The 24,267-nt window shown below is 44.8% G+C and overlaps 1 protein-coding gene across 6 annotated transcripts in view; it reads left to right on the top strand.

The window, feature by feature from the left end:
• Nucleotides 1-24,267, top strand: part of IPPK (inositol-pentakisphosphate 2-kinase) — a 103,646-nt gene that overhangs the window by 39,652 nt on the left and 39,727 nt on the right. Inside the window, exons 2-6 of one of the 6 annotated variants that reach the window (XM_075130565.1) lie at nt 768-815; nt 2,040-2,121; nt 3,738-3,865; nt 7,201-7,371; nt 12,104-12,199. The exons of 1 other annotated variant lie outside the window; for it this stretch is intronic. In XM_075130565.1, coding sequence (XP_074986666.1) covers nt 7,357-7,371; nt 12,104-12,199 — 111 coding nt within the window. In that variant the 5' untranslated portion in view covers nt 768-815; nt 2,040-2,121; nt 3,738-3,865; nt 7,201-7,356. Of the gene's footprint in view, nt 1-767; nt 816-2,039; nt 2,122-3,737; nt 3,866-7,200; nt 7,376-12,103; nt 12,200-24,267 lie in introns of those variants that run through there. 4 more of the 6 variants (XM_048858357.2, XM_048858356.2, XM_048858361.2 and 1 more) reach the window with 4 other exon arrangements.

Raw genomic sequence — 24,267 nt, 5'->3', positions numbered from 1 at the left:
GTGTGTTATTTCTTTCATACAGTTTGCCTGTGATTAACTTGTGAACGTGAGTGTGGGTTTCCTGTATAGAATTGAAAAAAATTAATATTATGCTGAAGTAACTTCACTTTGTGTCTTAAAAACCTTGACTTGTGGTTTTGGAGGGAGGGACCATATTGGAAATCTATGGTATTTTGTCCAATATGTCACATGTGACTTTTTAGTGGTAAAGCTGTGGCTCTTTTTTTCTTTATACCTGCTCACTTTCATAAACTCAGTGTCGTTACCAGGTGGAATTTCAACATTGCAGCTATTTGAGTGTTGTCAGTAGACATCTTCTGAATATCTTGAAATCATGTACTGATTTTTCAGGCAACTAGGTCTCTAGCAGAACTATGTCATGTGGAGACAAAATTCACGGAGAAAATACTTGGTTTTGTTTTGGTTTTTTTCTGTGATGGTCAATGCCATAATATCTGAGCAATTTATCATCAGAGCAGTCCTGTGAGGTATGGAAGTCTTATCCTTAATTTACAGATTGTGAGTGGAAGTAGTGAGTGCCGTGTCCAAGAACACAGAGGAAATCTGTCAAAGCTTGGAGTAGTACCCAGCCTGAATCTCGATTCAGTGCTTTAACCACAAGATCTCCTACCTTGCCTTTCTTTCTTTCATGTTTAAATGAATTGTTTAATGATTTTGTTTTTAGAAATTAAACTGCGTAAATGAGCATACTGTTTTTAGTGCTAATGTAACAATTTCACCCCCACCCCACTCTCTCCCTTCTTTAGCGTTGTGTGGTGCTGCGTTTTCTGAAGTTTTCCCCAAACCGCAATAAGGTAAGAGACAACACGTTCTTCTGACTTGTTACTGTTCACCCATTCTGTTAAGAAACTCTCCACTTCTATCCCATATTAATGCCCACTTTTATAACGGAGTCTGCTCTGGGGCCTGTGCAATGAAGTTTTGGAGCCCACTGGGAAAAGCATTGTGCTGATTTGTTAATCTGGTGCTGCTCTTGGCAGTACAGGTTCAGTAGTAGACGCTCTGACAGGGAACTGTTAAGGGTTTTTTCAGTATAAGATACTTTAAAAAGCCCTAAGGAAGTGGGGTGGCGCTGTCAGTCAATTATAAATAGCTTCTACCCTGGCCTAGAGTTGAACAATTTAGTGGTAACCCACTCCATTAACTATAAGACAAAATATTAATCTGACATGCCTTACAGTATCTGCAAGAGCTCGTTCTTTTAGGGCTTGTCTACAGGAACACTTAATTACCTGGCACTGTCCTGCCGTGTACTGTATACATGTACACACTAATACTTTTTAGTGGGCTTTGATCTACCATGCTTTGAAACTGCTCAGTATGGGATTTTTAGTGTGGCTGCAAGGTTCACACAGATACTTACTGTGCAGTGGGCTAGTGTGGGGTACATTTACTTCCTGGCTAGTCATGAGCTAAGAGCTCTTGTAAACAAGAACTAAGTCTGCTCTGACTTAAGGAAACTAATGAGAAGATGGATTATAAGCTTTTCAAGGCAAGGACTGAGTCCTTCTATGTATTTATATACAGCCTCTTTCACAGTGGAGTACCAAACATGACTAGGGCCCCGGATGCTACCACAGCATAAAATAATTGTAATTGCCTTTTTTGACCACCAGTTCTGATCCTATTCCTTACTTCAGAATTCTTCGCTCATTAATGCTTCTTGGAGAGTCATTGGAGGCTATTGCTCAAAATGTCTCAGATACTTTATTCTCAAGGTCAGAAGTATTACACTAGATATTATGTTATGCCTTGGGTTTTTTCCCCCTATCATCACTAAAGACCTGCTGACATCTTATGAAAAAATTGTCAAAAAACTTCCTTTGTAGACAGTGCTGTTCATATGTCTGTTTTCTTCACCTTCCTTTTAATGCATAAAATCAGAATCTTTATTATTTAAATCAGCCATTCTTCCTTTTCACTTCTCACTTGAAATCATAACTACCTTGAGTTTTATATATCACACTAAGCCCTACTTGTATTACCAGTACAATAATTTTGTTATTCATCTGGCCTAGTTCCAGCAAATGCAGTTGAGCTCTGTCTACACAGCAACAAATGAGTTGAGCTAAAGAATAAGCTTTAGGAATAGATAAACATGTAAGTAACAAAGAACTTTTTTTAAATGAATTGATTTTAAAAAACAAACCAGATCCTAAATGTACACTTTATCTACTGCAGTCAGTCAGTCTCTTAGTCACAATTCTGGGATAACTGTTCCTTCTTGGCCTCCTTCAGGGCACCCTTATTCAGGTCTCAGGCCTCTAGCTCTCACCTCTTCAAGGCAGGAACTCATGCCCCTCTCCCTCTAGACTGAGGCTTTAGGCTGCAATTTTCTTGCAATTCATTGTGCTTATCACAGCAGGGGTGACTTTAGTCTAGTGCCTGCAGTTCTGCACGCTCTCAGGGGCTATGGCTGTGTCTACCTGTAGTCAGTCAGCCTTCACAAAACAAAATATATTTATTTAGTACAAAAGCATTACAGAGAAAACGTAAAATAATAAATGGTGTACACATGCTGTGACACGTAGCAGTTTCCTGCAATATCCTTGGGGGAGAAAACCTTACTGAATTAAGTTTAAGTATTTTCAAAGTCCATTGTACTAAATGTAAAGGTTATGCATTATTGTGGGATGGGATTATATGTAATCTCTCTACAGGGGAGATGGGATGTGAATCCCGGGAAGTGTTATGAACTTCAGAGGACTGTATTGAACAATGTACCAGACAAGAACGGACTTCTGAGACAGTGTCAAGTGGTTTGTTCTGGGAATCTCTAGGGGCAAATTCCCCACCTCTGGTTATGCAAAAACCCAGCCCTTTAAAGGAATGCCCTGAGGAGAGAACCATTGTCTGGTGGTTACTTGGTCTTAGGGTCTCAAGATCAAAGGCCCAAGCTGTATAATGGAAAGACTAACCCATTGGTTGGGGTGTTACGAACTTGTAACAACAGAAAACCCATTTGGGGATTTGTAGGATTGATGCCTACCAGAGCCCTTGTTGGAGTTGGGGAGAGATCTCCAGGAAGCTTGTTAGTATGTGTGTAGGTTCTTTATTGTTTTTAAATGTTTTCTCAGTACTGGCTTAAGAATAAATGTCCTTGCTTATAAAGCACTGTGTGCTAACTTGTAACTGTTGGCAGTTACAGCTGTTCATGGCTTTTGGAGAGAAAGCAAAGCACAGCTGCTTGGCCTGTTTAGGCAGTGTAGCTTGAGGAGAATATCATAATGCAGGCAGGGAACTGTGCATCCTGGGAAAATCCCTGGTCAGGAGTGGGACAGATGCAGATCTCTGCCCAAGAAAGGTGAGGCCTGAGGAACCTAAAGTGGGTGCCTTAGGTGGACTGTAGAGCGGGTATACATGTGTAGTTGCCCTGAACTGTGACACGCATGCTAAGCGTACCAGGTATTACCCGTTGTCTGAATGGGATACTGGTATGTCTCTGTTCCTTGTTCCAGAGTTAGTCGCCCTGAGTCAGCTCACGCTGACCCTTTATACAGTTCCTAGTTATTTGTTTACTGGTCCTGCTGAACCCAGTTAAAAACAGTATATGCAGTTTCCCCAAAGGGGTAGTATGTCGATAGAATTGTTCACCTGTCTAGGGATTTGCGTTAGTTACCTCCAAGTGATTCCGGATTCCACAGGGGAAACACCTAGCGAGCCAGGAACAAAAACATGCCTTGATACAAAAATCTGATTATCTTATGTACCCATAGCGACTGGCACATCTCAATATAATAGTCTTGAAAGTTTCCATGCTTCTGAGGTCTCTCATCTGTCATATCTCCCCTGCTGGAAGATAGAGAAGTCAACCCCATGAATCCTTGACAAGTAACAATACAAGGTGAGAGGGGAAACTGAGTCATGCATATTCTTTCATAAAAATACATCAGAAGTTTACCAGTTTTCCACATTCATTAACTAGATTGCTTCCTATGTATCAGAGGCCCTACTTAAGATGCACCATGCTAATGATATAACAAATAGTAGGCAACAACTGACACTGATATAGGTCACTATTATGTGTCTAGTAGCTCCATGACCTCTGATATTTGGCTAGCTCTGAAAACAATATACTCTTATGTTAAAAGCAACGGAGCAAAATTATCTGCTACAGTGATTGGCACCTGGCCTGCTTAGTACTTGAAACTCCAAAAGCTATTTTATTCTATAGAATGTAATGAAAAGTTGTGCAAAAATTTGACTCTCAGAATTTTCTAATGACTGAAGTGAGCATGAAGCTGTGCATCATGTTTACTTGTGGCCCCAGTGAATAAATGTTCTGTTTCTAATTACGGGACAGAGCTGTCTTTGTCCCCATGGGCCTTATAAAGGAGCCGACATCTTTTGTTGTGGGATCAATTTTGTATATTACTGTCTCGTATCTAAGCCATCAAAAGTTAAACTGATTTTCCTGCTCTGTTTTTCATACAAGTACCCTTCACTAAATTCCACTTGGTTATCAATATGTTTGCAGTTGTTTCATCTGATTTTAGATACAGAATAGTTTAAAAGGTAAAATTTATTTCACTTCCCTGATTCAAAAGCGGCTAGTTTGTTCCTTTCCCACTCCTTGGAGAAGTATAATTGGATAGTTTAGGTGACCTTGATATACTTTTCAGCCATTATGTTGTGGTAATATGCTGTCTACATTATACAGAGAAAAACGTCAGGTCTTGCAGTCTCAACGGAGCTACCTAGTGACAGTCCTCTTCTTTTTGGTTTACCATGGTGTTTAAGACAAGTACTTCTAGAATGGCATCTCAACCTCTTGGGGGTGGGGATGGGGGGATGAGACTGTGACAGATCCAGACATTTGTACTGGTGCACCAACATAGAATGAAGTGAAGTGTGTCATCTCTAAACCGAAAAACGGACGTGCAGCCATTGCTGATGGCATCCCCTCAGAGCTGCTAAAATGTGTTATTGATCCTGTAGCAGAATCACTTCTGGCCATCTTTCGTCTGGTGTGGAGAACTGAATCCCTGCCTACCACCTGGAAGGACGGCGTTGTCATATCCACTCTATAAAGGCAAGGGACTGTGCAGCGAATGTAAGAGCTACAGGCCGATCACCTTGCTTTCCGTTCCATGCACCTGTTTTGCTGGCATGCCTGGAGCCTTCATGACATCAGAAATGTCATCCCCAACAGTCAGGCTCTATGAGGAACAGGTCCACATTAGATGCCATTTTGGTCCTTCGCTTGCTGTCGGAGATACATCGTGAGTTCAGGAAGCCCCTGCATGTAGCATATGTTGATCTTAAGGCTGCATTTGATTCAGTAGACCATGTTGTGTTATGGAAGGCCTTAAAGGACGTAGGTGTCCCTACCACTCTGCTGGACTTGATTAGAGAGCTGCATAATGGAACCACTGCCCATGTACGTTGGGGGAACCGGATGTCAGCGCCTTTTAAATCAGTATCTGGTTTTAGGCAGGGTTGCGTTTTGGCTCCTGCACTCTTTTTTGTCGGGCAGTGGATTTTATAATGCAGCATTCTGTCAGGTCCATAGGCCTTGAGATCGGTGATCTCTCACTCACAGACCTTGACTACACTGATGATGTTCTTTTAGTACAGAGCCCTGACAGGTTTCATGAGGCACTCGAGCATATGGAGGGGGAGTCAACTAAGAATGGTCTCAATGTTTCATGGTCAAAGACAAAACTGCAAAATCTAGGACCAGGTCCGCCTGTGACTCCAATCACTTTGAACAACGAAACCATCAAATCAGTTTCCAGCTTTTGCTATTAGGGTTCTATACTTACCAGCTTCTCTAATTCTCACATGGAGGTTCTCCATCAAATTGGCATTGCAGCATCTGCCATGGACTGTTTCCAGTGGATATGGAATCAACGTCGTCTTAGTATGATAACCAAGTTCAGGATTTATTCGACCTGTACCCTTCCCATACCGTTGTACGGGTGCGAAACATGGGCGCTACACCATGCATACGGGACAAAGCTGAAGGCTTTCCACACAAAATGTCAACATCATATATTGGGCATAAAGTGGAATGACTTCATCTGTAATGCAGATGTTTATGGTCATTCGGATTTACAGACTACTGGGGCCATTGTCCGCAGGCGGCACCTTATGCTTTTTGGACATGTCGCAAGGATGCCACAAGACGTTCCAGCAAACGCCATTCTCCAGGTGGCTTCTAACATTCGGGACAAAATTCCACCAACCTAGGGGTGGAGGTGGCCCAGCGGCAGACCCCACTATTACATGGGTTCATTAAGTCTGTTCCGATGTTGGATTTTCAGGCCGTCAAGCTTTCGCAGTTGAACAGGAACGGACCAAATGGCGAACAATTGCTACAGCCGACTGTTTGGCTAAGCGTAGAAGAAGAAAAAGAATGCTGTCCCAGTTTATCACACAATACTCAGTTCGCTGCTTTGTTTCTAAGCCATAAAGGGGTAATTTGCATAATACAAATAGTCCTGAAGCTGACGGTAATATGCAGATATTAAAACAAACCAACAAAAAACCCTTATTGGATTATGTGCAGACTGGCCAGGTAGCCAAGAAGAAGCTCATGTTTTTAATCTTTATATTGAGTGACCCTCCTGTTGGAGGCATTCAGCACTCAATCTTACAAATATTACACTTAAAGAAAAAAAATAAAAGATCTCCTCTTAAAATTGCTGCTGATGTCCTAATAATTACTTGTATGGAAAACTAACTTTGTCTTTCATTTTCTACCCTTTTTCCATTGTTTGTTTTTGGTTAGTCAGACAATACTCTTGTCAGCAGCTTCCTTTCATTGGTCCTTTTATAGTCAAACCTGCAGTGTTGGCAGAAAGTTTATTGCTGCTTTAAAATTCACATGGAGACCATACGCTGCTCTTACCTCACCCCTTCTCCTCTGCACATCCCGAACAGTGGGTTTTTTACCCACGAAAGCTTATGCCCAAATAAATCTGTTAGTCTTTAAGGTGTCACAGGAGGGATAGTGTGCATCATCTGTGCAAACACTGCTGTAGCATGTTATGGAATTGAGTTCTGAAGTGGAGCTGATTTGCGCTGGTTTCAGCATTCCATATTTTGGCTGACAGGCACTGTGATTGTCAGACTGTGGTTTGAAAATCCTTTTTGTATTTTAAATAGGATATTATATAATTTTAATGTTATGACATCCTATTCATATTTAGAAATGACTAGTTTTTCTTGGAACAGAACTGAAGACTTAATATTTGACCCTGGAGGAGTTGTTTATCAACTTGAAGACCAAAGCTGTGTACCCAGCTGAGAAACCATGACTTTAGAAGCCCAGTAATTTGACAGCCATGGAAGTTGAGAGACAGAAAAGGCCTTCTAGTTCATTTGTCTGCAATGGAGGATTGCTTTGTAGGTATAATCTGTCATAAACCTCTAAGCACCGAAATGTGGCCTCACCTAATGCAAAAGAATTTAAAAAGAGAGTGCTGGAACAAAGGGTCTTCTTACACAGGTGGGGAGGAATATGGCTGCCTTTAGGCAGCCTGTTTTCAGTCCTGCCAGCATGGTATCCTGCTGAGATTTGTTGCCTGCTAACCAACTTTTTTTTTTTGGGGGGGGAGAGGGAGGAGCGGGTTCATGAGTCAAGAAACAAGAAATCAATTATTATCTATTGAGAGGTCATTGTTTAGTACTGAATATTCAATATTGGCTTCTGGTTTAGGTACATTTCAAGCAAAACAGAGAATATTCCTTTCCTTAACCTTTCCCAAGGCTCACTTGAGCCTCCACAAAAGATCCTAAGGGAGAGCCAGCCTCACAGTTGGAAAAAAACAAAACACTAGGGGTAATGCTACTTGAGTGAGTTAAATAAGACAAATTTTAATTTTTCTAGAATGACAAAAATGCCATCTAAACACTTGCTGCTTTCTCTTCCTACTGTTCATATAATAGTTTATTATATAATCTTTTTTTCATATTGGTAATCCCTATTGGTTAATGGAAATCATACTGTGCTAATACAGATAAGTAAGCTCAGGCTACGTCTACACTACAGAGCTTTGTCAATGAAAATTATGCCACTTTAATTAAACCTCTGTCTATGCTACTTGTGTCGGCAGAGCACATCCACACTAGCAGCTCTAGAATTGACACAGAGCAGTGCACTGTGGGTAGCTACCCCATTGTACAACTGGCCACAAAGTGTTTTGGGAAGGGTTTGTAATGCCTCATGGGGCAGGTAGTGTCACATGATGCAGGTTTCTCAATCCTATCGTTCCATGGGCATCCTACTAGATCGCCAGCTGCTTTTCAATGGAAGTGTTTGGGGAGGTGGGAGGGAAAGTGTGTGATGGGCAGTGTGTGTGTGGGAGACACAGTGTGTGTTGGAGAGTATATCAGCATGCTGTGTCTAAGTTCAGACAGCAGCCTGAGCAATCAATCCCGAGGCAGGGGAAGAGGTACCCTCCCTCCCCCAAATTCCCTGTAAGCTGTGCAACAGCCTATTTAGCACTGCACAGGCACACAGGGAACCCACCCGGGTGGGGACTTGCCACAGCCGGGGGAGGGGCGCCCCTGCCCCCAACTCAGCCTGTGGCCTGTACCTGCTTCAGCCAGATCAGGCCTGGCTCCAGAGGGACACCTGTCCTACTGGGGCCAGAGGAGGGGTACCTATCCTGCAGCCCCAGAGCTCCCGCAGCAGGGAGAAGCACCTTTCCCCGCCAGCCCAGGTGCTGCTGCTGGGGGAGAGTGCTGGGGGGAGTCCTCTCTCCCGACTGTAGCCCCAGAGCACCCTGCACCACAAATCCCTCATCCCCAGAGCCCTCAGCCCTGAGTCCCTCATCCCTGGCCCCACCCTAGAGCCCACATCCAGAGCCTTCACACCTCTGCACCTCAACCCTCTGCCCCAGCCCGAGCCCCTCATCCCTGGCCGAACTCCTCAGCCCTACCCCCACCACATGAATTTTGTTATGTGCACCAATATGAAAGTGATATCATAGAATCATAGAATATCAGGGTTGGAAGGGACCTCAAGAGGTTATCTAGTCCAACCGCCTGCTCAAAGCAGGACCAATCCCCAACTAAATCATCCCAGCCAGGGCTTTGTCAAGCCTGACCTTAAAAACTTCTAAGGAAGGAGATTCTACCACCTCCCTAGGTAATGCATTCCAGTGTTTCACCACCCTCCTAGTGAAGAAGTTTTTCCTAATATCCAACCTGCAGCCCCAGAGCTCCCGCAGCAGGGAGAAGCACCTTTCCCCGCCAGCCCAGGTGCTGCTGCTGGGGGAGAGTGCTGGGGGGAGTCCTCCCCCACTGCAACTTGAGACCATTACTCCTTGTCCTGTCCTCTTCTACCACTGAGAATAGTCTAGAACCATCCTCTCTGGAACCACCTCTCAGGTAGTTGAAAGCAGCTATCAGATCCCCTCTCATTCTTCTCTTCTGCAGACTAAACAATCCCAGTTCCCTCAGCCTCTCCTCATAACTCATGTGTTCCAGACCCCTAATCATTTTTGTTGCCCTTCGCTGGACTCTCTCCAATTTATCCACATCCTTCTTGTAGTGTGGGGCCCAAAACTGGACACAGTACTCCAGATGAGGCCTCACCAATGTCGAATAGAGGGGAATGATCACGTCCCTCGATCTGCTTGCTATGCCCCTACTTATACATCCAAAATGCCATTGGCCTTCTTGGCAACAAGGGCACACTGCTGACTCATATCCAGCTTCTCGTCCACTTTCACCCCTAGGTCCTTTTCCGCAGAACTGCTGCCTAGCCATTCAGTCCCTAGTCTGTAGCGGTGCATTGGATTCTTCCGTCCTAAGTGCAGGACCCTGCACTTATCCTTATTGAACCTCATCAGATTTCTTTTGGCCCAATCCTCCAATTTGTCTAGGTCCCTCTGTATCCTATCCCTCCCCTCCAGCGTATCAACCACTCCTCCCAGTTTAGTATCATCCGCAAATTTGCTGAGAGTGCAATCCACACCATCCTCCAGATCATTTATGAAGATATTGAACAAAACCGGCCCCAGGACCGACCCTGGGGCACTCCACTTGACACCGGCTGCCAACTAGACATGGAGCCATTGATCACTACCCGTTGAGCCCGACAATCTAGCCAACTGTCTATCCACCTTATAGTGCATTCATCCAGCCCGTACTTCTGTCACACATCACCTTCATATTGGTGCAGGTAACAAAATTCATTCCGCACATGCATGGGGAATAATTAGAGGGAACACTGTACTCCCTCTCTCCACATCAGCCCCCAACTCTGTTACAGCACAGCAGTCCCCCTCAGCTCCCCGCACCTGCAGCCCACTCTGCCTGCCACTGTGTTCCTAGTGCCTGGGAGAGCAGGATTCCACCTTAATGGTTCTGTGATTCCCTTAGAGTTCTCCCACAGCCTCCGCAGATACCGGGAGCAGCATCCTCAGCAGCTCTGTGAGCTCTCCATGCTGAAGAATGTCATAGCTTTCTGGAGTTTTGAAAGGGGAGGGGTGCATGCCTACAGGGCAGCCAAGTTCAAAACAGTGAGCAGAGTGGTCGTCGTGGGGATTGTGGGACACTGGGGGAGGTCAGTAACGGCGACATAATGAACGGCAGTGTCTACACTGATGTTTTAACTTCGATGTGAAAAACTCTATGCGTCTTGTTGAGGTGGTTTTATTTTGCCACCAAAAGCAGCTTTGTAGTGTATGCACCCCTACTGTTTTGTTGGCAAAACGCAGTGTAGATGAGGCCCCGTATTTGTGTAGTCCATATAAGTTAGTTATTCGTTAAGAAGTTTCATTGTGGAAAAACTAATCTGACTAGGTAAACAGTATTAAATCGTACAGTTTGTGTCATCTGTAGAACTGTACATGGGTAAAGGCCTTTTAGTTTTTGCTTCAGAAGTGCTGAAAGCTCTCCCAAAGCTAGGATTCTCAGACCATTTTGAGATATAAAATTAAACATATTATAGATGACATGTTAATTCACACTTCACGTTGCATAAAGAAATGCACCAGCTACAGTATCTGATTAATCAGTTGAATAATTCACCCCACTTATTGGCCTGAGAACTAAGTTTACCAGACCTAATTGAAAAATACCTATACCACTACAGCCCTAACAGTCATGCACCCTTCAGTTTAAAAAAAAAAAAAAAAAATACACAGCTGTGCACTGTTTATATAATAAATCTGTTTATGTAACATGTTTTTAGTCTGTTTCAGATTTAATACATTTCTGTATCTGTTTTCTTCTCTCTCTGATGGTATAGTCCCTTTTATCCTTTTCTCTTACTTTTCTTACTATGTGTTCTCTACCTTCTATTTGCTGTTGTCCCTCAGATTTTTCACTCTTCTCTCTTCCACATCAGTGTAAAAATCCCCCTTTCTCCCCCATTCTTACTCACAGCCACTCAGATACGTGTTCATCAATTTACGCCCACCCTCTTATACATAGGGTTTAAAACCCACAGAAGACTAAACTACAATAAGGGGGCACATTGTCTAGGGGCAACAACTAGGTAAAAGTCAGGGAAAATTAAAGGCTGCTCTCACTCTCAACCCCTCTGTCTGCGGGTAGGAAGGAATATAATCTCCCTGTTTAACCACCATAGATCCTCCTGGCTGCTGCAAGCGTGGCAGTGACAGTAGAGAGGGGTTTTGGCTAATCCACTATTTCACTGTCTCCTTTTTTCAATCCTTTCATTATCTGCCTTTACTGCTTTTTCTCAGAAATTTCCTGAACATAAGTAGAGGGAAACTGATCTGATTCTTGAAAGTTTTACTGCTACCCATAAGATTTCAGATAGCAGCAGTGAAATGGATCATAGTACTATTTATGTCAATATGCAGTTTTTACCAAAGCTGTGAGCAACAGCACAGGCACTTGTGCAGCTTGTCTGCAGACTCAACAAGGCATTGCTGTGTGAATTTACACTTGCTTCATGTTCGGAAAATTATATTTGCAACTGTAAGGGCTAGAAACTTACTTTAATTTCAGTGACAGCTTTAGGATCTCCAGAAGTTGATGGCACTTGCCCCCAATTATTTGGAAATTTTCTAAGACAAGTGAATATTTCAGGTGCTGTATATTATTATTATTACTGCATGCATTCACTTATGACCATGTACTATTCTTTCTTTTTCAGGCACCAGAGGAAATCTTACGCCACCTGCAAAACATAGTAGACTTCGGAAAACACGTCATGAAACAGTTTTTTGGGGAGAAATATGTTCATTATGGGGTAATCATTTTATCCTTTAACTTATATAGTTTAAGTGCTTATCCATTAGAAACATTCTATAGGTGATTTTGCTTGATGCAAAGTATGCAGACCTTTTTGTGCGTGTTGTCCATATGAGATGCACAGCTTTGACCAGAGCTCATGATCTGCACTGTCTCCATATTCTTCATTGTGATCAGATCATTAGATTTTGCCCAATGGACTGAGCCATTGAAGATTATCAGTTTGGAAGTGTTGGAGATAGTGGTTGGTGGGGGTGGGAGTGAAAGCTTTCATGCCTCTAAATTTGGAAGACTCCGCCATCTGTGGCAGCTGTGTACTGTTTTGCCACAGATTTGGTGGCGGGGAGAGAAGAGATCTGGTTTATAGCTGTTGTCCTGGATTACAGGGCAATGAGGGGGCTCTTGTTTCCTGGTGGGCCAGGTCAAGGTGGCTTCTTGAGACCTCAGACATGAGTAAGACACACAGGAGAGATTTGTGAAGAAAATCAAACCTCTCATGCTGGAATGTTGTTTTTTATGGCATAGAAGTTACACCCATGAGTTTTTATGGTACCAGACTCAATCTGGTGCTACCTGCTTTCATTGATTTTTTTTTTTTTTTTTAATACTGTGTCATGAATTACTGGGACTGTGGCACATCCAACTCACTGAAATGAGTCAGGGTTCCTGTGGAAAAAATATCATATGATCATATGTGAAAAATGTGGGAGACAGCTGTATCTTGAACGAATAGTGTGTATGTCTTTTTCTATATGATTACTATCATGCTCTCTGCTACACTGGGGGCAAAGAGTTAACTCAGTCGTGGGAGGTTTTACGCATTTCTAGGAAACCAACCTGTGACTTGAGTTCAGTTGTTAGTGCTCATAAAATGGCTTTTTTGTGAAGTGGGGGGCACTGTCTTTGGGTCAAACTGAGAGGCAGGGGTGCAGTCTGCCTCACTGGCAGTCCAAATTCCTGAGGCATGAGGGGCCGACCTAAAATTGCAAGGAAAAATGTAGGTTTTAGTAAGATAACATGTATAGGCATTTTGATTTAATTGTTTCCCTCTTTGTTTCTATGGTTAAATAAACGATAGTTTGTTTTGAGCAAACTGGTTACTGCATTTTCATATTGATCACAAATGCTGAGGGGAAGTCTACCACAGTGGCCACGACCCAACTGGGCCCGCTGAAGACATGGCTGGTGAGGAGGGGTGCTGTGAGCTTGCAACATAGTCTAAAAGTGGGGAGAATTAGAGGGATTGCACTGGAAAGAGAAGTACAGGCCCATCCCTTGAAAAGGGTGCCCATAGGGTGACTGAGTGAGGGATTGGTGACCATGCACCCTGTGTTCACACCCAAAACACTATTGTAATAATCTTGTATAAAATATGCTGTGTGATGTATCGTTTGAAAACTAGTAACTCACTGGTCAATAATATCATGGTGAAATTCATGTAGCAACATTACATGTAAAGTTATGAACATAAGCTGAAGTTATGACTGAAATGTGTTTATCAGACAAGTCTGGGGAAGAGGCAAACCAGTTTCTCGAAGACAAAGGACAAGGCAACGCCTCTAGCCAGGTGTCATGAAAGTTGATTGGCAATCACTTTCAAATGGCCATTCTTTGGCAGCAAAGTAGGGAAGGAACAGATAGCTTTGCATTTTAACAAACATCAGCATGGAACCTCAAGAGCCCATGTCTCCGTCCTCACTGCTGGAAGGAACTATATCTAGGGGTAACTCTCAGGAAAATGCATTTCAGAGTGTAACTGGACTATAAATGAGAGGGGTAAAAACACCCCAGGTATGTTATCTTTCACTCTCACTTTTTCACTTGAGAAGGCAAAGGAAATAGTCCTTTGGGGGCGGATCCTGACTTAAAAAATATGGTCAGCAGTGTTGCTGGGAACCTGTGGTAAGAATTTTACCTTGAACCAAGTCTAGTTTGTTTCATTACTAGTTTTGTCTTCCTTTCTCCAGTAACCATTTCTGACTTCAGTGATTTATACTTGTACTCACTTAAAATCTATCTTTGTAGTTAAATAAACTTGTTTTATTCTTTAATCAAAACTAATCCAGTGTTGTTTAAACTGAACTGTTTTAGTTGAAGTAGCAAACTGTTGTACATTGACCCCTTACAGGGGCTACGGACCTCTAATAACTGAACTGCCCTGGAGAGGGCTGGACAGTGCAGAACACACGCTTTTGGGGAAAATCCTGGACTAGCAGCATGTTGGGGGTCGCCCTGAAAGTAGTAACCAAGGTTGGTGGAAGCTAATGTGAGTGGAGTATGGCTGGCAGACGGCAGCTATACACAGACACTCAGGGTGTTACCTGCAGGCTGGAATGCTGTTTGAGAGTGGCACAGGTGGGAGCTACAGCAGCAAAGCATTGTGAGGCACCCAGGGTTGCAGGGCAGGTGGTGACACAACCCCTCACTAGTCTGGATTGCATCCCAGAATGTCATAGGGTCAAAGGTACAGCTTGCCCTGAACTATAACATCATGTAATTAAAGACTATCATAGTGCACATGTAAAAAGGAGACTAATTAAGGCAACATTAATTCTGGCATTTCCTAACTTTGGAGTGTTTGACGTTGCAACCTAAATACCATTATTTTAATGTAGCTTTGTTGTATTTAATGTCATACAGATTACAGGGAAACTATTTCACAAACATTTTAATAGTTGCATCTTAACTATCTTATTGGGACCGCTTTTTTTTTTTGTTCTGCATATAAAGTCTTAGTTATCATGAGCTTGAAAATGCAAAGCTTAGAAGGACCGATTTAAAATGTCTAAACATATTAAATAGCCTTTCTAGACACAAAATGACACAATTTTAATGTCTCTCATGACCTTCTGGAGCTAGAAGTGGAGGCTGTATGTCCCATTCTGAACGGAGAAAGCTCCCATTTCTATCCTGCTAGGGTTATGAGTTCTGTTATTGGTGCATAGGTAAATAATATCCTTTCTGGACCTTGACACAACTTTGGTTGTCAGGAAATTCTGTATTTGAGGACAGGGGAAGGTAAAAACATTTTCTGTTAAGTTGATTTAAAAAATAAATAAATCTGAAATTGCTTAGAATAAGTTCCAGGGTAAGAGTAGTAGTAGTAGGGGGGAAAGTTTAGGTGAGGTAGGATAGTGTTGTGATTAAGATACTTGACTGAGATTCAGGAGATATGGGATAATTTGTCAGTTGGCTATAGATGAACTTAGTGTCCTTGAGCAATGCACTTAATCTTGCTGCACCTCAGTTCACCATCTGTAAAATGTGGATGATACTTCCTACCTTACTAGGCTATAATGAGGATAAATTTATTACCTTTTGCAAGGTGCTTAGATAGTACAGTGACTGGGACCATAAAAATACCAAGATGGAAAAGAATATGAAAAAACGACTTAAGACCTGATTCTTCAGTTAAGTCACCTGGATATCATCTCTATGCCCTGGTCTACACTAGGGCTTTAGGTCAAATTTAGCAGCGTTAAATGGATGTAAAGCTGCACCCATGCACACCATGAAGCCCTTTTAGTTCGACTTAAAGGGGTCTTAAAATCGATTTCCGTACTCCACCCCTGACAAGTGGATTAGCGCTTAAATCGGCCTTGCTGGGTCGAATTTGGGGTACTGTGGACACAATTCGACGGTATTGGCCTCCGGGAGCTATCCCAGAGTGCTCCATTGTGACCGCTCTTGACAGCACTCTCAACTCGGATGCACTGGCCAGGTAGACAGGAAAAGAACTGCGAACCTTTGAATCTCATTTCCTGTTTGGCCAGCGTGGCAAGCTGCAAGTGACCATGCAGAGCTCATCAACAGAGGTGACCATGATGGAGTCCCAGAATCGCAGAAGAGCTCCAGCATGGACTGAACGGGAGGTACGGGATCTGTTCGCTGTATGGGGAGAGGAATCCGTGCTATCAGAACTCCGTTCCAATTTTCGAAATGCCAAAACCTTTGTCAAAATCTCCCAGGGCATGAAGGACAGAGGCCATAACAGGGATCCGAAGCAGTGCCGCGTGAAACTTAAGGAGCTGAGGCAAGCCTACCAGAAAACCAGAGAGGCAAACGGCCGCTCCGGGTCAGAGCCCCAAACATGCCGCTTCTATGATGATCTGCATACCATTTTAGGGGGTTCAGCCACCACTACCCCAGCCGTGTTTTTTGACTCCTTCAATGGAGATGGAGGCAACACGGAAGCAGGTTTTGGGGACGAAGAAGATGATAGCTCACAGCAAGCAAGCGGAGAAAACGGTTTTCCCGACAGCCAGGAACTGTTTCTCACCCTGGACCTGGAGCCAGTACCCCCCAAACCCACCCAAGGCTGCCTCCTGGACCCGGCAGGCGGAGAAGGGACCTCCGGTCAGTGTACCTTTTTAAAATACTATACATGGTTTAAAAGCAAGCATGTGAAAGGATTAATTTGCAGCAGACAGTGCAGAAGGACTGCATGCCATCCACATCTCTTGCCTGCCCGGCAGAAGATGGTACAGTACGACTGCTAGCAATCCGTATCGCCTGCCTGCTCACCATAAGACGGTTCAATAGGACTGACTGCAGGACTAAAGAGAATGACCTGGTCAAGTCACTCCAAATTTAGTCCCTGTGCCCATGTCTGCCCAGGCGCTCCTGGCCGATGTGGCCAGGAGCACCTCGGACATGACGATGACGGCTACCAGTCATATTGCACCATCTGCTGCCAGAAGGCAATGGGTTGCTGCTACTGTGTAGCAATGCAGTACCACGTCTGCCAGCACCCAGGAGACATAGGGTGACGGTTACCTGAGCAGGCTCCATGCTTGCCGTGGTATGGCGTCTGCACGGGTAACTCAGGAAAAAAGGCACGAAACGATCGTCTGCCCTTTGTTTCACGGAGGGAGGGAGGGAACGGGGGCCTGATATGTACCCAGAACCACCCGCGACAATGTTTTAGCCCCATCAGGCATTGGGATCTCAACCCAGAATTCCAATGGGCAGCGGAGACTGCGGGAACTGTGGGATAGCTACCCACAGTGCAACACACCGGAAGTCGACGCTTGCCTCGGTACTGTGGAAGCACTTTGCCGAGTTAATGCACTTAATGCACTTAGAGCATTTTCTGTGGGGACACACACACACTCGAATATATAAAACTGATTTCTAAAAAACCGACTTCTATAAATTCAACCTTATTCCGTAGTGTAGACATACCCTATGTAAGGAGGGCATGGGGAGGAGGGGAAAGGGGGGGAGAATGGCATTGTCAACTTTATCTATGTTTATATGGATATAAATTTAGAAAAAATTGACTTTAGACATCACTATTGTTCCACTGGCAGCTTTATGCCTTAGATAAATTTAGGAGGAACTAGAACTACGTGGTGTTTTGGCTCTGTCTTGTGAGTAAGCTGCTCATTTTTGTAAAATAAAAGCTCAGTGGAGATGGCAGTATAAATAGGGCACTAGATTTGCTTTTTATTCTGCAGTAAAATCTTGGGTTTAATTAAAAAAGGCAAATTTGGAATATATCTATTGAACAACAAAACAAAAAGTTCTAAAACATTTAACACAGCTAGGACATAACAGGGACTGAAAGCTGTTGGGTTCTCTCATACCACATATAGCTAAATCAACTCCACAATGGGGGCTGGCTTTTGAACACTGGTTACATGATTAATACTGTATTTTGGCTTTTATTTAACTCCGCCCACTCCTCAAGTCTACCTTTAATAGAGTGCAGTCTTTTTTGGTATGGAAGAAGAGCCTCAAATGTAGTAAACCCTAAATCTAAATTGCCAAATGAGGGAAAATGTATTTGAAACTTTATGTGGAATTACAATTCAAGTGGACTTTGCAAATGCTTTTAACTCAACCATTTCACTAAAATAAGAGAATATTACACTGAGATAATGCACAACCTCGAAATTATAGCCACCCATAGAAGAGAATTAGAGTAGCGCACGAACCAGGAGTCTGGTGGCACCTTAAAGAGTAACAGATTTATTTAATTTTTAAGGTGTCAGCGGACTCCTCATTGTTTTTGTGGATGCAGGCTAACACGGCTACCCCTCTGATATTTAGTAGCACAAGATGAGAGATGTCCCTGTTGGTGCTCCACTTCAGGTCAAAGTGCATCCCAGCGCCTTCGATCGGAGATTTCTATGGTAGTATCCCTACAGGCTGTGCACTTGCTGTGCCTGCCTCTTGAGCTGTTAGTGTTCTAATAGCGCGTGCACAATGCGGACTCCTCAGTTTCTTCTCTACTGTTCCTGGCTAGAGACGGAGTTCAGCCGTGCTCTTTGAGACTAGTTAGTTAGTTTGTTTCTCAGTTTAGTTAGTTTCAGTCATTTAGAATTACTACTTGGATAAGTTACATTAGCTGTTACTTTTATTTCTTTAAAAAAAAAAAAAAAAAACCTCCGCAGTTTCCGACATGCCTGGTTCCCGAGGCTTCAAGAGATGCACCTCCTGTAAGGATGCCATCCCCATCTTGGACGGCCATTCACAGTGCGTACGCTGTTTGGGGGAGTCTCAAGTACTCCAAAAATGTGTCCACTGTAACAAATTGAAAGCGCGGATCCACAAGGACAGGGAGCTCAGGCTTAAAATGCTGCTCCTGGAAAACTCCCTCAGACCTACCTCTGACCCTGGCCAGCAAACCTCTGTGACACCCTCCAGAGGCAAAGGAAAAGCCAAAAAATGGCCAGCTTCCTCTCCCCTCAGGAGTCGTTCCTTGGGGAAGAAGTTAAAACCAGCTCTCCAGTCTCCGCTGACTCCAGCTCTGCGGCTCAGCACCTTTCACGCGGCAGGCACCTCAGGCACCGACCGTGAGTCGGCTGCCCCACTACATGGTGCTGAGGCTCAGGGCTTCCAGTTTCCTGCCTCTTTCAGCTCTCCTATGGCCACCTTTGCTAGTATGGTGCTGACAGCACAAGCGGCGGGTGCGGCACCATCCTTTGATCTTGCGGCACTGCTTTTACAGCCGCCGCTCTCAACACCGAGCCTCCTGAGGTCTTCTGCCTCCCTTGCAGTGCCCACCTCAGGGGCTTCTACTCTGGTGAGCCAGCTTGTGCCCCCAGGACAACCTTCGGTGCGCCAGCAGACTCTGCCTTCACCAGCTACACTAGCACCAACTCCTGGTCACTCAGCTCCACAGCAGCTTTTAAAGCCAGAGGGTTTAAGGGTGTCCCATGCTCCTGACTCTACTTTTCTCAGCACCAACCTGTCACCAAGAGCTTTAGCACGCTACCTTCAGTACTCCCCTACCACTTCAAGCCCCTCTAGTGAAGTGTGGGAGGAAGAGGAATACAATGACCAGATGTTTTCCTCTCAATACTCTCCCCAGAGTCAGTTATCTACAACTGGGAGACATATTACAGCATGATCTCCATATCCTCAAGGCTGTCCACACTGGTATGGCAATCCCTGGATGGGACCACCTATGCTCCGCCCGGGGCAATGGCCACCCTGGGGTCCATGGACCTACACCGCACAACACTCAGGTCTTCTGCAGGGTGGCCGGAGGAAAGCTGTCAGACCCTCCCCACTGCCTGCTTACACTGAAACCCAGATAAGACCTGAAGTGGCCACCACCCCTACAGAGAACACTGCCCCACACACCTCTTCTATAGCGATAACACCACAAGATGCCATGGTACCCCCACCACCTCCCGCTACTGATGAACTTGCTCACTTTCAAGAGTTGTTTCACAGAGTAGCAGAAGAGGTCAAGATTACTCTGGAGGAGGTACCTGAAACACACCATGAGCTTACTGACATCCTGCAAGCTACGACCTCCTCCAAAATAGCCCTACCAATTAATGGGGCCATTATGGAACCTGCTAAAACTATTTGGCAGACCCCAGCTAAAATAACACCCATTAGCAAGAGATTGGACGGAAAATATTTTGTTCCATCTAAGGGTTCTGAGTTTCCATTTGCACACCTGTCACCTAATTCCCTAGTGGTCAACGCAGCCAATCAGAAAAACAAATACCAACACTTCCGCTACACTCCATCAGACAAAGATAACAAGTGACTGGACTCCTTCGGCCGCAGAGTGTGATGTTCTTCCACTTTTGCAATTTAGAGTAGTGAACTATGTTAACTATGTTAGCGCTCTTAGCAAAATATGACCACAAAAATTATGCTAAGTTAATGCAATTTATTGATGATGTGTCGGGGGATAAACAACAACAATTTAAAGCAGTGGTGTCCGAGGGCCAATTGATCTCCCGCACAGCTCTTCAAGCCACCCTCGATGCTGCGGATGCAGTCGCCAGATCCACAGCCACAGCCGTCGTCAGGCGGCGGTCCTCATGGCTTGTTTCTTCCTCCTTTCCGAAGGAGATACAGAATATGGTCAAAGATCTCCCTTTCAATGGAGACAAGCTCTTCGCCGCTACAACCAATGGGGTCCTTCACTCCATGAGGGATTCCCGTGCCACTCTTTGATTCTTAGGCATCCAAACACCTGCCTCAAAGAAGAGACAATATAGATATCAGCCATACCAATGACCGCATTATCATACCTTTGTGCAACATCCACCTTTCGGACAATATGATACGCAACAACAACAAAGACATAAGCTCAGGAACCAACGACGTTGCCCTCTGCAAACAACGGTGACGTACCCTCCTAACCAAAATAAATAAATTTGAGGTGTTGGTCGAGGGTATAGAAAACCTCACACCCTCTCCAGCCCCAACTCCAACCAACCATATTTTTGGAAACCGTTTGCATCCATTCCTGGCAAACCATCACTACAGACAGATGGGTCCTGGAAATGATCAGATTGGGTTATGCCATCCCCTTCCTCTCCTTACCTCCCACCCACCCTCTCACCCCGTCCCTCTTCAGGGACCCCTCTCACGAGCAATTGCTCTTTGAGGAGGTACAGCATCTAGGAGCAATAGAGGAAGTACCCCCTCAACCCAGAAGGAAAGGGTTTTTCTCCCACTACTTCTTGATGGAAAAGAAAAAGCGGTGGTTGGCGCCTGATCCTCGATCTTCAACGTTTGAACAAGTTCGTCAAGAAACAGAAATTCTGGATGGTTACTCTCCCATTGATTGGTTTTCAACCTTCGACCTCCAAGATGCGTATTTCTATGTCTCTATCCACCCTGCACATCGTTTTCTCAGGTTTGGTGTGGGAGCGCAACACTACCAGTACAAGGTCCTCCCTTTTAGCCTTTCCACCGCACCATGTGTCTTCTCCAAGGTGCTAGCAGTTGTAATAGCACATCTCAGAGAAAAAAGAATCCTCTCATTTCCTTACCTGGACGATTGTCTCTTTAAGTCTCCCACTCAGTTAGAAGCGAACCACGCAACTCGTGCAACCCTTCACTGCTTCCACACCTTGGGTCTGCAAATAAACAAAAACAAATCTACCTTACAACCTACCCAACAAAGTGCCCACCTTGATTCCACCACTGCTCTTGCATCTCTCCCCTAGGCCAGATTCCACACAATGGGCATCCTTATTACCCAGATAAGTGCCAGACTACAGTCCAAGACTCCCTACAGCTCTTAGGACATATGGCCACTTGCACATTTGTGGTCGCAAATACTCGCCTATACATGCAGTGCCTTCAGGGTTGGCTATAAAACCAAACAAGCACAGACTAAGCAGGTTACTAACTATGCCCCAGAAAGTCAAGGACTCATTCCTCTGGTGGACCTCTCCCATCAAGCTCTGCACCCAGGATTCCCTTCCAACAAGATCCCCCTTCAATTACCGTCACCACAGATGCATCCCTCACAAGATGGGGAGCACGCATCAGCCACCTCACTACTCAGGGTCTATGGGCCACTTCAGAAAGCAGGCTTCACATAAATTTGCTAGAGCGCCAAGGCCGTACGCAATGCCTGCCTCCATTTCCTTCCCGTCATCCAAAACCACCAAATTCGAATCATGACCGACAACATCACATGCATGTTTTATGTCAGATGGGGGAGCCTGATCACACTCCCTTTGCACAGAGGTGGTAAAACTTTGGAACTGGTGCCTTCAACACAACATCCATTTCTCCGCCTCATACCTGCCAGGTTCTCAGAATACCATTGCAGATGAGCTCAGCCGATCGTTCCCCTTACAGCACGAGTGGGAACTCAATGGATTCATTCTTTCCAACATTTTCCAGACCTGAGGTTATCCCCAACTGAATCTATTCACCACAGCAACAAACAAAAAGTGCCCGACATTCTGCTCCAGAGCAGGCCTGGGGAAACACGGGGGGACACCTTTATGATCCCTTGGACCGAGACTCATATATGCGTTCCCACCAATGCTTCTATTGCACAGAGTAATTCAGAAGATACGAACAGACAGAGCCAACATCATTCTCATAGCCCCAGCATGGCCAAGACAACCGTGGTACCCCTTTCTCCTGCGCATGTTGGTCAAACCACCCATTCCTCTTCCGCCACTCAGCAACCTCCTATCGCAATGCAGGGGACAACTATTTCACCCCGACATACGTCTCCACCTGAGGGCCTGGCTGATCGATGATTCTCTGATGCGGAGTTAACATGTTCAGACCAAGTATGCACTGTCTTGCTACACAGCAGAACACAAACACACGACACTACCTACCTGCATAAATGGAAACGGTTCACATCTTGGTGCTCTGGTAAACAGACCTCTCCAGTTTTCTGCTTCACTCCCACTGATCCTGGATTACCTGTTAGACCTTAAAACATCTGGCCTCTCTACAAGCTCACTCAGGGTCCACCTTGCAGCAATCGCTGCCTTCTGCCGTAAGGTTGACAACGTAACTGTCTTTGCCTATCCAATCACCAAAAGGTTCCTGAAGGGCATCCAGATGTTATACCCGGACGTGAAACCACCTGCTGCACCTTGGGATTTACACCTAGTCCTCAAAGCTCTGATGGCAACACCATTTGAACCGATGGCTACCTGCTCCCTTCTCCATCTATCCATGAAGACCGCCTTCTTCATAGCAATCACATCTGCCAGATGAGTAGGAGAAATGGGGGCGCTTATGGCGGACCCTCCGTATACCATGTTCTTCTGCAATAAGGTCACACTCCGCACGTATCCAAGGTTCTTACCTAAGATACTATTCCTTTCACCTCAATGAACCTATACCCATTCCAACATATTTTCCCGATACCTTATGCTAATGCCTTTGAAACGACAATGCACACGCTTGATGTTCAGAGCATTATCCTTTTACCTAGATAGGACAAAACCATTTAGGAAAACCCCCAGTCTTTTTGTCTCTACTACTCAGCGCTCACAAGGAAATGCTATCGCTACACGGAGACTTTCCAAATGGATTGCTGACTGCATAAGCCTTTGTTACCAACTCAGGCAAATACAATCTCCTACGTCAATTAGAATACTCTCTACCAGAGCTGTTTCCACATCCACAGCCTTTCTCCGTAATGTCCTACTGTCTGACATATGCAAGGCAGCTAGCTACCTGGGCATCAAACCTTACCTTAGCTAATAACTACACTGTCATCCACACTGCAGCATCTGACACCAGATTGGGGAGAGCTGTCTTGTCAACAGCCTTCTTGCCTCATCCGAAGTCCCAACCATCCTAAGGGATACTGCTTTTCAGTCACCTGAAGTGGAGCACCCCCAGGAACATCTTTCAAAGAGGAGGAGGTTACTCACTCTGTGCAGTAACTGATGTTCTTTGAGATGAGTGTCCCTGTGAGTGCTCCACTCCCCGCCCTCCTCCCCTCTACTTTGGAATTTGTAGCACACTCAGTTGTAGAGAAGGAACTGAGGAGCCTGGGCCGTGCATGCGCTATTAGAACACTGACAGCTCAAGAGGCAGGCACAGCGCGTGCACAGCCCTTAGGGGGTACTGCTGTAGAAATCTCCGATCAAAGGCGCTGGGATGCACCTTGACCTGAAGTGGAGCCACCCACAGGGACACTCATCTGGAAGAATGTCAGCTACTGCACAGGGTGAGTAACCTCCTCTTTTTTTTTATTATAATTGAGATAATGCAATTATGAATGGAACCCTGCCTGCCCCAGTGATACATCATTACCTAATCTATCGTCTTTGACTTCAAAATTGTTTTGTAAGCATGGGCTGCCCAGCCTGTTTC

This window comes from Caretta caretta, chromosome 7 (genome assembly GCF_965140235.1).
Source record: "Caretta caretta isolate rCarCar2 chromosome 7, rCarCar1.hap1, whole genome shotgun sequence".
In the NCBI taxonomy this organism is placed as follows: Eukaryota; Metazoa; Chordata; order Testudines; family Cheloniidae; genus Caretta; species Caretta caretta.
Note: the sequence above shows the minus strand (reverse complement) of the source record. Positions and strands in the feature narration are given on the sequence as shown.